This window comes from Prunus avium, chromosome 2 (genome assembly GCF_965620075.1).
Source record: "Prunus avium chromosome 2, drPruAviu1.hap1.1, whole genome shotgun sequence".
Taxonomy (NCBI): domain Eukaryota; kingdom Viridiplantae; phylum Streptophyta; class Magnoliopsida; order Rosales; family Rosaceae; genus Prunus; species Prunus avium.
Window position 1 is genome coordinate 36,781,827 of NC_142285.1, and position 11,896 is coordinate 36,793,722.

The following is an 11,896-nucleotide window of genomic DNA, read 5'->3' on the forward strand; positions in this document are numbered from 1 at the left end:
GCTTTATCCATAAAGAAGTATTATTTGGGATGTTAAGAATCTATTTAAATTATAAAACAGGTTTAGATTTCAAATTGGCAATCATTTTTGTAGTTCTTACAAGTTTTTACCCTTGTCTTGTCTATATGGTAATTTGCATTTGTCGTTAATCCATTAATTAAGTTGAATTTTCTTTCTTTTTTCAGTGCCTACTTTCTTATTTGAAAATTTCTGCTTTGTTATATATATTTTTTTTTCTGCTTAAAATGAGTGTTCGGGTTTTTGAAGAACATTTTTTGGAGTTCTAAATTTACTTTCGGGTTTTTGATCGAAATAGTCCCCCAACTAGTGATTCACTATGATTTTGGTTTACCAGCTAAAATTTTCATTTAAATAGTCCTTTAACACTTTATTTGGTATCAAAACAATCCTACTGTCAAATATTTCGTTAAATTGAGGGGTAAAAAAAGTAAAATATTATTTTAAAAGTTAAACAATTAAAAACTGAAATGCCAAAACATCTACACCCCCTAAAAAAAATCTGACTTTCCCTTGATCGGCAAGCAAGCACAGTGGCTTCCATGGCTTCCACAAAAAATCGAACTCAAACCCATCATAGTCTTTTACCTATTCACTCCCACTCAAATCAAACCCATGATCGCCTCCTCGTCTCTCTACCACCATCTCTTGCTGCTATTGCGATTTTAAGTTCTTGGCTTTCAACCAACCCCTCTTCCATTTCGGCAAAACCCATTCCCAAATTCTCAGAGAATGATTATTGTGAAGAAAAACGTAGGCTTGATAGGAGTGATTTTATTTGTTTTCTTTATTGTAATTTATATTTGTTTCTGTTCTTTTTCCATCATTCTTTCTTAATACTGAACAATGACATATTAAACATTGCGGGATTGAAATATAAAAAGAGAAATATAATACACAAAATTCCATTCAACACTGAAAGGTTCTGAATACACAATATTAACACTGATGATACAGTACACAAAGGGACCGCAGCAGTTGATACAGGCCAATTACAAAAACAAACTTTACAAGAATACAATTTTTAATTGTAGGGTTTGGGTGTTTCAACCTGAAGGTGACAGAAAGGTTTTAAGCCAATCATAATCATACAATTTTACACTGATAGTAACTACTACTCCATTAAGGATGGAACCTCAAAACTTCCATACGATTAACCACGACGTCTGATTAGCGTCTGGTTATTGTATTGTATATTGAGACTCCAGCAGCCACGTAGCAGCAGATCATGTATGATGCCACTTCAAGAATAACAGCCTGCGGAACGAAAGCCCGAGTACAAGGGTGGAGCTAGAACTTGGGAACAAAAGCTTGAGAATTAAGGCTAGAGCTAGAACAATTTCCTGAGTATTAAGGCTAGGGGTAGAATGGAAGCCCGAGTATTAAGGCTAGAGCTAGAATGGAAGCCTGAGTATCAAGGCTAGAGCTAGTACGGAAGCCTGAGTATTAAGGCCAGAGCCAGAACGGAAGCCTGGGTATCAAGGCTAGAGCTAGAACGGAAGCCTGAGTATTAAGGCTTGAGCCTGAGTATTAAGGCTAGAGGTAGAACGGAAGCCTGGGTATCAAGGCTAGAGCTAGAACGGAAGCCTGAGTATGAAGGCTAGAGGTAGAACGGAAGCCCGGGTATCAAGGCCAGAGGTAGAACGGAAGCCTAGGTATCAAGGCTAGAGCTAGAACTTGTTACCAAAATATCGGGGACTTGATTAATGGTTTCAAGGAGACGCTTCCAAGAACATGAAAGAACCCTATTGTTGCCTGCTTCAAACCGTATGCTTCCAGGACTTGATTTTCAGATGAAGAGCAAAACAATACTCTGCAGCATCCCTAACCTGCAAACAGAGTTACAGAAATCACATTAGTGAAAAATAGCACATAGCCTCCTCAAAACTTCAATACAAGAGCTTTCTCTTCATGTTTCAGGTCAAATTCACTCACCTTGTCCTGTGATACAGCTTTGCAGTCGGATTCTTCTCGGAGCACCTCCCGTGTGTGAAGACATGAATGGATGCTGGTTGATATTGAGGTATGTGTGTCCTATGATTAAGAGAGTACTATTTGAAGACAATTGGGAGAGAAGCGGTCTCCACATTACTACTTCTAAGAAAATACTTTTTTTTTTTTTAATTCAGACTCGTCAGAGAAGAGTAGAGTTCCAGATGGCATCTCAAACATTAGCACTTGCCGGTGGTTCTCATGTTCACTTAACAAGTTTGAAGTTTCCAATACTTGGGAATGCTGAGCAATGGCCGAAAGAACAAGAACAGACTTAACCTTTGTCGTTTGTCCTGTCCGACATAAATTTCTACAACTATCAACAAGATTCCAAATCCTCCAGTAGATAAGGGTTATGTTCTACCCTTCCAAGACCTCGTGGTTTACAAGGCCTCTATCGATGTTCTCCTATAACTAAAATGTTGCGGTTCACTATCTATGTTGCAGTACTAACGCAGAAAAAACCTACTACCGATCCATGGAGTAATTCAGTGTTCTTCTCACTTCTTACTCCACTATAGCTATCATACACTCCTCCCAATGGCTCTAGTAGATTAGAGTCACTGAAAGTATAGTGCATGTTGTTTCTACAGAGGATAATAATCTTGGTCACCAATGAAATTATTCAAGAACTTTGTGGGAAAAAGAATCGTAAACTCCAGATTATCTGAAGATTGCGACTCATCATTGCATGCCAATAAGGATAGAGTTATTGGCATACACAACATCTCCCACTAGTCCTGTGTGCACTGGTGATCTCAGAGGAATATCCCGTAGGCTAGATGGATGAAAGGGTGATATCAGATTTCCTTCTGTCTGAAAGGAAACCTGCATTAAAAGCCATAACAAGCAAGCGTTAAGGTTTGATGAGATTCTGGTGCTGATATAGAAAGTTCATATTGAAAAAAAAAAATTGTTCAAAAGGCAGGTTTATTATCACCTCATCATGAAACGGATCATTATTGTTTATAAGACGAGAACCATTTGCAGACTCTGACTCGGCGCATTCATTTTGATTCTCACTGCCAAACAGACCATCTTTGTCTGCGAGATGCTCTTCGGGCTCTGGAATCATATTAGCAGCAGCAGCAGCTTGATCATCTTTATAATTGGAGGCGATGTAGCCAGGAATACCATGTTCAGCTAATTTATCGCAGTTTGAATCATACTTCCGCTTCTTATAATTGGGTTTAGGGTTACGCGCCTTAGTTGAACCCTTCTTAATTGTTAGGTGGTTTAGAACAAACTCCCGATTAGTAGCCAGTTTAGCGCGTTCAGTTTTGGTGAGAGAAAACTGATGCAGGACATACTTGGTCAGCTTGTGTTCGGGCGCACGACCTTCGTGGAAAGGCATATATCTCTTCTCACCAATCACAGCTTTCGATAGTTCATCCTCGATCTCACGAGGCTTGCCTGTGCTTCTATAAAAGCCCTCATTCGTGGTCCTGTGGCAGCTATCGCCGTTGGGGGACATGTAATCAGGTTCGCTGAAGAAGAACTCTGAAATGCAAAACAAGCAAAATATAGAAAATTTGAAACCAACCCACTTCAAGTCTTTGAAGTACTCAACAACACAACAGCTAAACAAAATCATAAATTTATACATACAACAAAACAGTACATTAGAAATGAGAAAAGGGTTGGTAATTTTTTTTTCAAGAGCATTGAAATCGAAATGTAACACAAAACAGACCAAGTTACTCAACAGGAACAGAACTGATCAAGATGATAAATCTATGCACACAACAAAATAGTACATTAGAAATGAGAAAAGGGATGGCTTTTTCAAGAGCATTGAAATCGAACTGCAGATAATAGTGAATCTCCCAAAACAAAATTTGGAAACCAAGCTACTCAATAACAACAACAGAACTGATCAAGATCAAAATTTTATAAACAAAAACATAGTAGCATTAGAAATGAGGAAATGGGTAGTGAAGAAAAAGTGAGAAAGATTAATGGGTTACCAGGCAGATCACGAGGCTCGAGTTCTCGCAAATTGATCTCAGGGATGATGTTGCTGAATTCAGAGTCCTCGCCCGCTATTTTATTCCTCAAGTAAAAGGAAAGCAGTTCCTTGTCGGTGGGAGAGAATTTAATTCCGGGTAATAGGCCCATCGGCACTGAAACCCTTTCATCTGTTGTGCCGCTGCTGCTGCTCATCTCTCCTCCTCCTATCAATCAATGTTTTTGGCTCTGTGAGCAAGCAGCACTAGAGTGAAGCTGTATTTATGAACACTAAACAAAGACCCAATTGACCAAAAAAAGAAAAAGAAAAAATAGAAAGAAAACAAGACCCACTCACTCAAAGCAAGCACTGTGGAGGGTTTTGACTGGTGTTTTTTTTCCCACAGGTCTCTGAGCTTCCCATACAAGTTCATCTCTCACTGTGGGTCCCCCGTCAGTCCTTTCCCGCGTTTTCATTGTATTTTATGTTTGTTTCTGTCCTTTTTGGATGAATCTTTTCTTCAGTAATTTTCTTTTCATCATTTTACCATTGATTCTGATGCGAAAACGAATACGATCGAGAGACGAGAGATTTCAGGAACATTCTAGACTCTTGACACATGGATCATCAGGATCAAAGGCTTTATTCATCCAAAAGAAGTAGCAACCGATCATATCAAAGCTTTATTCATAAACCACCTGTGGGTGCAAATACCACATAGAAAATTTATTTTTGGCAACGAGTGAGTCACCGGAAAGGCTTGCGTTGCGTCACACCAGTGCGTCCCAACCGGTCCTTTCCCGCTTTTTCTTCAATTGTATTCTATATTTGTTTATGTCCTGTTGAAAGGAATCTTATCTACCTGCTCTTGCAAGTTCAGCTTCGGTAATTTTAGTTCATTTTATCATTGTTTTTGTTTTTGAGGGGAAAACAAATGCAATCGAGAGATTTCTGGAACATTCTAGACTTCTGATACATGGATGGATCAGATCAAAGGCTTTACAATGATAGTTTAAAGTGAATTTTAAGTGTTTGAATGTGATATGCATTTAAAAATTTATTTAAGGAGTATCGCAGCTCGGCTATACTGTTTTTATTTTTTATTTTTTATTTTAAAGAGTATCGCCGCTTGGCTATATGTTTTTTAATTTATTTTTTTTAATTTTAAAGAGTATATTGACAGGTTAACAGTGGGGTTAATGGGATGTGATTCAGTCAGAAAAACACATTTGGCATGGGAAGCTGCTCTTACATGTTTGATGGAGCAGCTTTGGATGGATTAAATTTATCTATATCTGGATTCTCATTTTTTATCTTGAGGTTTTCGACTCTCTCTCTCTCTCGCTCACATTGGGAAAAAGAACCTTGGATGATGAGTTAGAGAGAATTCGTGCATCAGAGATGCGAGATTATGCGAATATTATCTAAATCGTATAGCCGGGCGGCTATACTGTATTAAAGAGTATAGCCGGCCTGCTATACAGTTTTAATTTTTTTATTTTTAATAGTATGGCCGGGCGGCTATACTGTATTTAATTTTTTTGCTTTAAAGAGTATATCCGAGCGGCTATACATGTTTTAATTTTTTTTTCCAGAGCGTATAGCCGTGCGGCTATACGGTTTTTATTTTTAAAGGTATAGCCCTTCGCTATACTATCTTTTTTTTTTTAATTTTTAGATAGTATAGCCGCGCGGCTAAAGTGTTTTATTTTTTAATTTTTAAAGTGAATGGCTGCGCGGCTATACGGTTTTTAATTTTTTTTTAAGTTTTTCAAGAGTATAGCCGCGCGGCTATACAGTTTTTTATTTTTATATTTTAACGAGTTTAGTCGCGCGGCTATACTTTATTATTATTTTTTTCTTAAAGAATATAGCCGCACGGCTAGACCGTTATTATTTTAATTTTAATTTTAAAGAGTTTATTTTTTTTTTGTTTTGATGAAAGCTTTATGCATAAAGAATTATTATTTGGGATGTTAAGAATCTATTTCAATTATAAAACGGGTTGAGTATTTTAGTTTAGTTTTAAGCGTTCATTCTTATTTGAAAAATTCAATCTTTATTTGTCTTTTTCTACTTAAAATGAGTTTCGGGTTTTTGACGAACATTTTTTGGAGTTGTTTCTAAATCTATTTTTTTATTTATTTAAATTTCATGCTCATTTGATAGATTGATCAGCTTTCAAAGTTTTGATCTTGAAAATTTAGAAATTGTATGAATCAACATGGAAAATCCATACACGTATTGGGGCTATGTCACTAAAGGGAGATTCTCCAATAAGTATTTAAGTTAAGGATTGGTTATATATTTCTAATTTCGGCCATTGAATTACATTCATTATTGGAGAATTTCTCGTGACTAAAATACTTATTAGATTTTATTCTTCAACCATCTCTTCCCCTATAATAACTCCCGCCCCGCCAGAGGGAAGTAGCTCAACATCAGCATCATACGGTTGGAATTCTTGATCTGTCATTGAATGATATCTTATAAAATTGTGAAGAGCCATTGAAGCAACAACTATTTGTATTTGTTTTTCCATAGGAAAGTCATACATCTGTCGTATCATTCTCCAACGACTTTTCCAATTGTGAGATAAAAGGACTTTAATGCTGGTTCTGATTCATCTTGTTATAGGTGTGCAATTCATGTAGGCGAACCAGAGTAAAAACTTCTAAGCTGCTACATGACATGGAGTTATGTGGTAATCTCATTGCTTCCAGTAAAGGAAGGTGTAACTTTTATGAGGAATTCCAAAAGGCGAAAGTATCCCATCATGTGGTATGTTGATTTACTATAAGGCTTCATTCTAGGATTTTAAGTTAAGTTTTCCAGTTATGTTCAAATTTAGCCAATTATGATTCCAGCAATTTTTTTTCGGGTTTTACTTTCTGCTTGATTGTTTATGACCCATATCCGATATTGCAGGTTGTAATTTATATTCTGCAGGAAATTTATAATTTTATTTTTATCTCAGTGTTCTATGAATTGCAGGTTCGGAAGTATCAAGGAACAAATCAGTTAGGTGATGGTGCTTTGGAGCGGATTCGCATGGATGTACAGACAGGGGAGGGACTGATACGGACTTTGTATTAGCAGGTGGCGCTGATGGCTCTTTAAGGCAGAGAAAAAGAGAGAAAAAAAAAGAGAGAGAGGGTATTTTGGCATTTAAAAAGATTAAATATGGGTATTTTTGGCATTTTAAAAGTTTCATTAAAGGGAGCCAAGTGCTTCCCGTGTTTTTGTCCTGCAGCGCTTTTAAGAAGAAGCACCTCTCAAGTGCTTCTTCCAAAACCACTCCAAGTGCTTTTGGATCTCACCCAAAGCGCTTTTGCAATTTTTGCCAAACACCATTTTTAAGAGGCAAAAGCGCTTTCACCCATTTAGAAGCGCTTTTCGCTGCTCCAAAAGCACTCCCAAACGAGCCCTTAAATTGATTTGAAGTATTTTATAGAAACATCCACAAATGCCTTTTGTAATTGTCACTTTTGAGCTTCGATTTCTCCTATAATAGGTTACAAATCCTCAAATCTTAAAACACCTATAATTTTGTATATTGAAAACATAATTTTTTTTAACCAAGGTGGTTGGTGTGAGTGGTTCGGCACTCTCATTCCTTAAGAGAGGTCAGGGGTTCGATCCCTGCTCTCGTACGGAGTCACCACTTTGGCAAACATTTTATCCCTTACGGGCCGACCGGTGTGAGTGAGGATTAGTCTGGGTTGTGGTTAAGGCTTAAAGGTGCCACCCATAGTTGGGGCCCATCCAGGACCACCTCAGGGTTCAGACCAAAAAAAAAAAACATAATTTTTGAACACCATAGGTTTGTCGTGAAAAACCCAAAGTTTCTGCAACTTGGAGCCACGTTTAGCTCAATTTTTTTCCGATCATTCTTTCTTAAAACTGAACAATGGCATATTAATTCAACATTGGGGGGTTGAAATATGAAAAGAGAATATAATACAAAAAATTCCATTCAACGCTGAAAGGTTCTAAATAAACAAATATTAACACTGATACAGTAGAAAAACAAAATCAACAGCATTTACAAGAATACGATTCTTGGGTGTTTTAAACCAATCATAAAGGAATGTCGGATACACGTATCCGTTAGTCAACTAACGTATCCGTTGACTGCAATATGTATCCGAAGCGTATCGTATCCAAACAAGTATCCGATACGGGATACGCCACTAAATTGGCGTATCCATGCTCCATTAAGGATGGAACCTCAAAACTTCCATACCAATAACCACAGACATCACATTAGTGTCTGGTTATTGTAACATATATTGAGATTCCAGCAGCCATGCAGCTGCAGATCCTGTATAATACCACTTCCAAAACAACAGAGAGCGGAACGAAAGCCCGAGTATAAGGCTAGAGCTAGAACTTGGTACCGATATATTATACCATGTCCCACTGGGGACTTGATTAATGGTTTCGAGGAGATGCTTCCAAACTTTAAAGAACCCTGTTGATGTTTGCTTCAAACCGTATGCTTCCAGGACCTGGTTTTCAGATGGAGAGCAATGCAGTACTCTGCAGCTTCTCTAACCTGTAAACAGAGTTACAGAAATTACGTTAATTTGAGTAAAATAGCAAATAGCCTCCTCAAAGCTTCAATAAAAGAGTTTTTATTTACAGTGAGAAGGCCACAAAGGTTTCTCTTCATGTTTTAGGCTGATTCTCTCACCTTGTCTTGTGATACAGCTTTGCAGTCGGATTCTTCTCACAGCACCTCCCATGTATGAACATGAACAGATATTGAGGCATGGTGTGACCTTTGATTAAGAGAGTACACTATTTGATTTGAGTAACATTTGTAGTTCAGTTGACAGGAGAGACACGGTCTCCAAATTATTTTGTCTGGACTTGCCGGAGGAGAATAGAGTTCCAGATGGCATTTCAAACGTTGCCAATTTTCAGTGATCAGCAAGTTCACCTTACAAGCTTCAAGTTTCCAAAAGTTGGGAATGCTGTGACACACAGCAATGACCCAAAACACCAAGAACAGACTTAGTTAACCTGATTCGTTTGTCCTGGACATAGATGTCCACAACTATGAAGAAGTTTCCAAAGCCTCAAGTTCCAGAAATGTAGACAAGGGTGATGTTACCTCTTGGGGTATACAAGGCTCCTACTGATGTTCTCCTAAAAGTAAAATATTGTGGTTCACTAACTATGTTGCACTGTCTCTTGTACAGCTAATGCAGATTAAAACTACTACCCATCCATAGTAATTCACTGTTTTTTGCTTCCACTTCTTCTTACTCCACTACTGCTATTATAGAATCTTTCTTATGACTCTGATATATTAGAGTCATTGAAAGTAGTGTGGGTTGTTTCTTCACAGGATAATAATATTTCTGGTCAACAATAACTGTATGTAAGAACTTTGAGGGAAAAGAGTCAAAACCTCCAGATCAGAGATTACAACTCATTGCATGCCAATATAGTTTATTGCCATGCTCAAAATCTCCCAGTTCTGAGTTCATTGGTGACAGCAGTGTGAAATCCTGTAGCTGAAATGGATCAAAGCGTGATCCCAGATTTTCTTTTGGCCCGTCTCCCTGAAATTTAACAGCCTGGAATAAGAATCAGAACAAGCAAGAGTTGAGTTCGGATGTACTCCTTGTGCTGCGTATTAAGAAATTCATTTCTAAAATATCTCACCTCTAAAATCCTTTCATCTGGAGCTCCATTATTACAATTATAAGTGATGTTGCTACCTGGTTCCTTGAAATCATTGGTTGAATTATTATAAACCTGGATTAAGAATCATAACGAAGCAAGCGTTAAGTTTGGATGTCATTCTTGTGCTATATTAGAAAGTTCATATGTAAAAAAAAAACATAATTCAAAGAGCACGCTCATTCTCACCTCTGAATTACTTTCACTTGTAGCTTGATTTTGAACACCATAAGTAATGTTGCTCACTGGTTCAATTTGATTATTCATTGACATATTATTCTTATGTGAAAGATAAGAATTCCTATCCCCAATCGGAGATTGCTGCCTATTGCATTCACCATCATAGACATAAGGAACATTTCCCTGATTTGTGTATAATGATGACTGCTGTGTGGAGGAGCAGTAATCCTGTGGCAGAGGTGGCAGAGGTGGCTGTGGTGGAGGAAGGGGTGAATCCAGATTTTCTCCTGGCTCAGCACAATACTGCTGGATAAAAATCACAAACAAGCAAGTGCTAAGTTTTGATATGCTTCTGCTGCTCCAAATTAGCAAGGTACATACAAAAATTGTTCAAAAAGCATGAATAAGCAAGTTCATATTAGAATTGTTCAAAAGCATGAATAAGTAACTTCATATAAAAAAGGGTCAAAAAGCACTATTACACTCACCTCTTGAAACAGATCACATGCAGCTTGATTATCAAAATCATAGAAAATCCAGGTATCAATTTCATCATCATCACAGGTTGAAGTATCATTGTTGTCTATCAGACCAGTACCATTTGGAGACTCGGTGCATTCATCATGATCACCATTACCATTCAGAACATCTCCTACCTCTTGGGATGCCAGATGTTCTAATGGCTCTGAAATCATATCGGTTGCGGCAGCTTGATCATCTTCAGAATTAGAGGCAATGCAGCCACCAGAACCAGAACCAGAATCAGCCTTCACCTTCTTATAATTAGCTGACTTATTCTTCAGGCGGCAGAGAACAAAGTCCCTCTGCTGATTGGGATTAGGACCAAGTTGGGCCAGTTCAGTGTTGGTGAGATAATACTCATGCATGATCCAGTTGGTCTTCTTGGCTTTCGGCACACGACCTTCGTAGAAAGTCAAGGTCCTCTTCTTACCAATCACAGCTTTGGATCGTCGAGCCTTAATCTCACGAACCTTGCCTGTGATTTTATAAAAGCCCTGATCTGTGGCCCTGTTACAGCGAGTGCTATTGGTGTACTTATAATCAGGTTGGCTGAAGAAGAACCATTCCATCTCATGATCAGGAAAGTCTGGCTCTTCAAAGAACGCTGAAATGCCACACATAACAAAATATTCAAAATTTCAAACCAACCACTTCAAGTACTCAACAGAACAACTGAACATGATCACAAAATTTCAAGAGCATCAAAATAGAAATGTAACGCAAAACAAAATATTAAAAATTTAAAACCAACCCACTTCAAGTCCAGAAGTACTCATACAACAAAACTGAACAAGATCATAAATTTAAATATAGACATTAGAAATGTGAAATGGGTTGGCACTTTCCAGAGAATTGAAAGCGAAATGCAACACAAAACAAGATATTGAAACCAACCCACATCAAGTCTTGAACTACCCAACAACAGAATTGATCAAGATCATAAATTTATATAAACAAAAGCAAAGTCACATTAGAAATGAGATAATGGGTAGTGAAGAAGAAGTGAGAAAGATTAATGGGTTACCAGGAACATCACAAGGCTCGTGCTTGCAGACATCGATTTCAGGGATGATGTGCCTGAAGTTAGAGTCCTTGCCCTCTATCTTCTTCTTCAAGTAGTAGCCCACCAGCACCTCTTCGGTGGGATAGAATCTGAACCCAGGTAGGACCACAGGCACTGCATCCCCTTCTTCCATTGTGGTGCTGCTGATGCTGCTCATCTCTCCTTCTTCTTATCAACTTTGGCACTGTGATTTTCAAATGTTTTGGGAAGCAGTAATAAGCGTGAAGTTGTATTTATAAACACTAAACACTAACCAAGTCTCACTAACTCAAAGCACTGGTCTTTTTTTCACTAGTGTTTGATGAATTTTATAATATATATATAGTTTGATGATTGATCCTAAGATTTTGAGCTTCCCATACAAGTTTATGTTTTTTTTTTTGGTCTGATCTTCCCATACAAGTTCAAGTTTACCAAAGACTTGGGTCAGGGCAGGGGAGCCCCCACGCATTTTCTTCCACGCGCTAATTTTAATTTTT

At 37.8% G+C, this 11,896-nt stretch overlaps 2 protein-coding genes across 5 annotated transcripts; both read right to left on the minus strand.

Annotated features, from left to right (window-relative positions):
• Window positions 1-895: 895 nt before the first annotated feature.
• On the minus strand, window positions 896-4,279 carry LOC110764036 (NAC domain-containing protein 105-like). Of its 2 annotated transcripts, XM_088249653.1 has the most exons (5): window positions 3,978-4,279; window positions 2,951-3,510; window positions 1,954-2,838; window positions 1,574-1,847; window positions 896-1,521 (listed from the first exon to the last, which is right to left on the minus strand). In XM_088249653.1, exons 1-3 carry the CDS (start codon window positions 4,171-4,173, stop codon window positions 2,695-2,697), a joined length of 900 nt encoding a protein of 299 aa, XP_088105779.1. In that variant the 5' UTR covers window positions 4,174-4,279; the 3' UTR covers window positions 896-1,521; window positions 1,574-1,847; window positions 1,954-2,694. The 2 variants fall into 2 exon arrangements, with proteins under 2 accessions (XP_088105779.1, XP_088105778.1); XM_088249652.1 differs by having other exon boundaries at window positions 896-1,847.
• Window positions 4,280-7,916: 3,637 nt separating this feature from the next.
• LOC110764033 (uncharacterized) lies at window positions 7,917-11,775 on the minus strand. Of its 3 annotated transcripts, none has more exons than XM_088248460.1 (6): window positions 11,379-11,775; window positions 10,321-10,958; window positions 9,842-10,138; window positions 9,635-9,727; window positions 8,655-9,531; window positions 7,917-8,516 (listed from the first exon to the last, which is right to left on the minus strand). In XM_088248460.1, the coding sequence occupies exons 1-5, from the start codon at window positions 11,572-11,574 to the stop codon at window positions 9,385-9,387; spliced, it is 1,371 nt and encodes a 456-aa protein (XP_088104586.1). In that variant the 5' UTR covers window positions 11,575-11,775; the 3' UTR covers window positions 7,917-8,516; window positions 8,655-9,384. The 3 variants fall into 3 exon arrangements, with proteins under 3 accessions (XP_088104586.1, XP_088104585.1, XP_021822626.1); XM_088248459.1 differs by having other exon boundaries at window positions 8,655-9,546; window positions 11,379-11,773; XM_021966934.2 differs by having other exon boundaries at window positions 8,655-9,546; window positions 9,842-10,135; window positions 11,379-11,769.
• Between the last annotated feature and the right edge of the window lie 121 nt (window positions 11,776-11,896).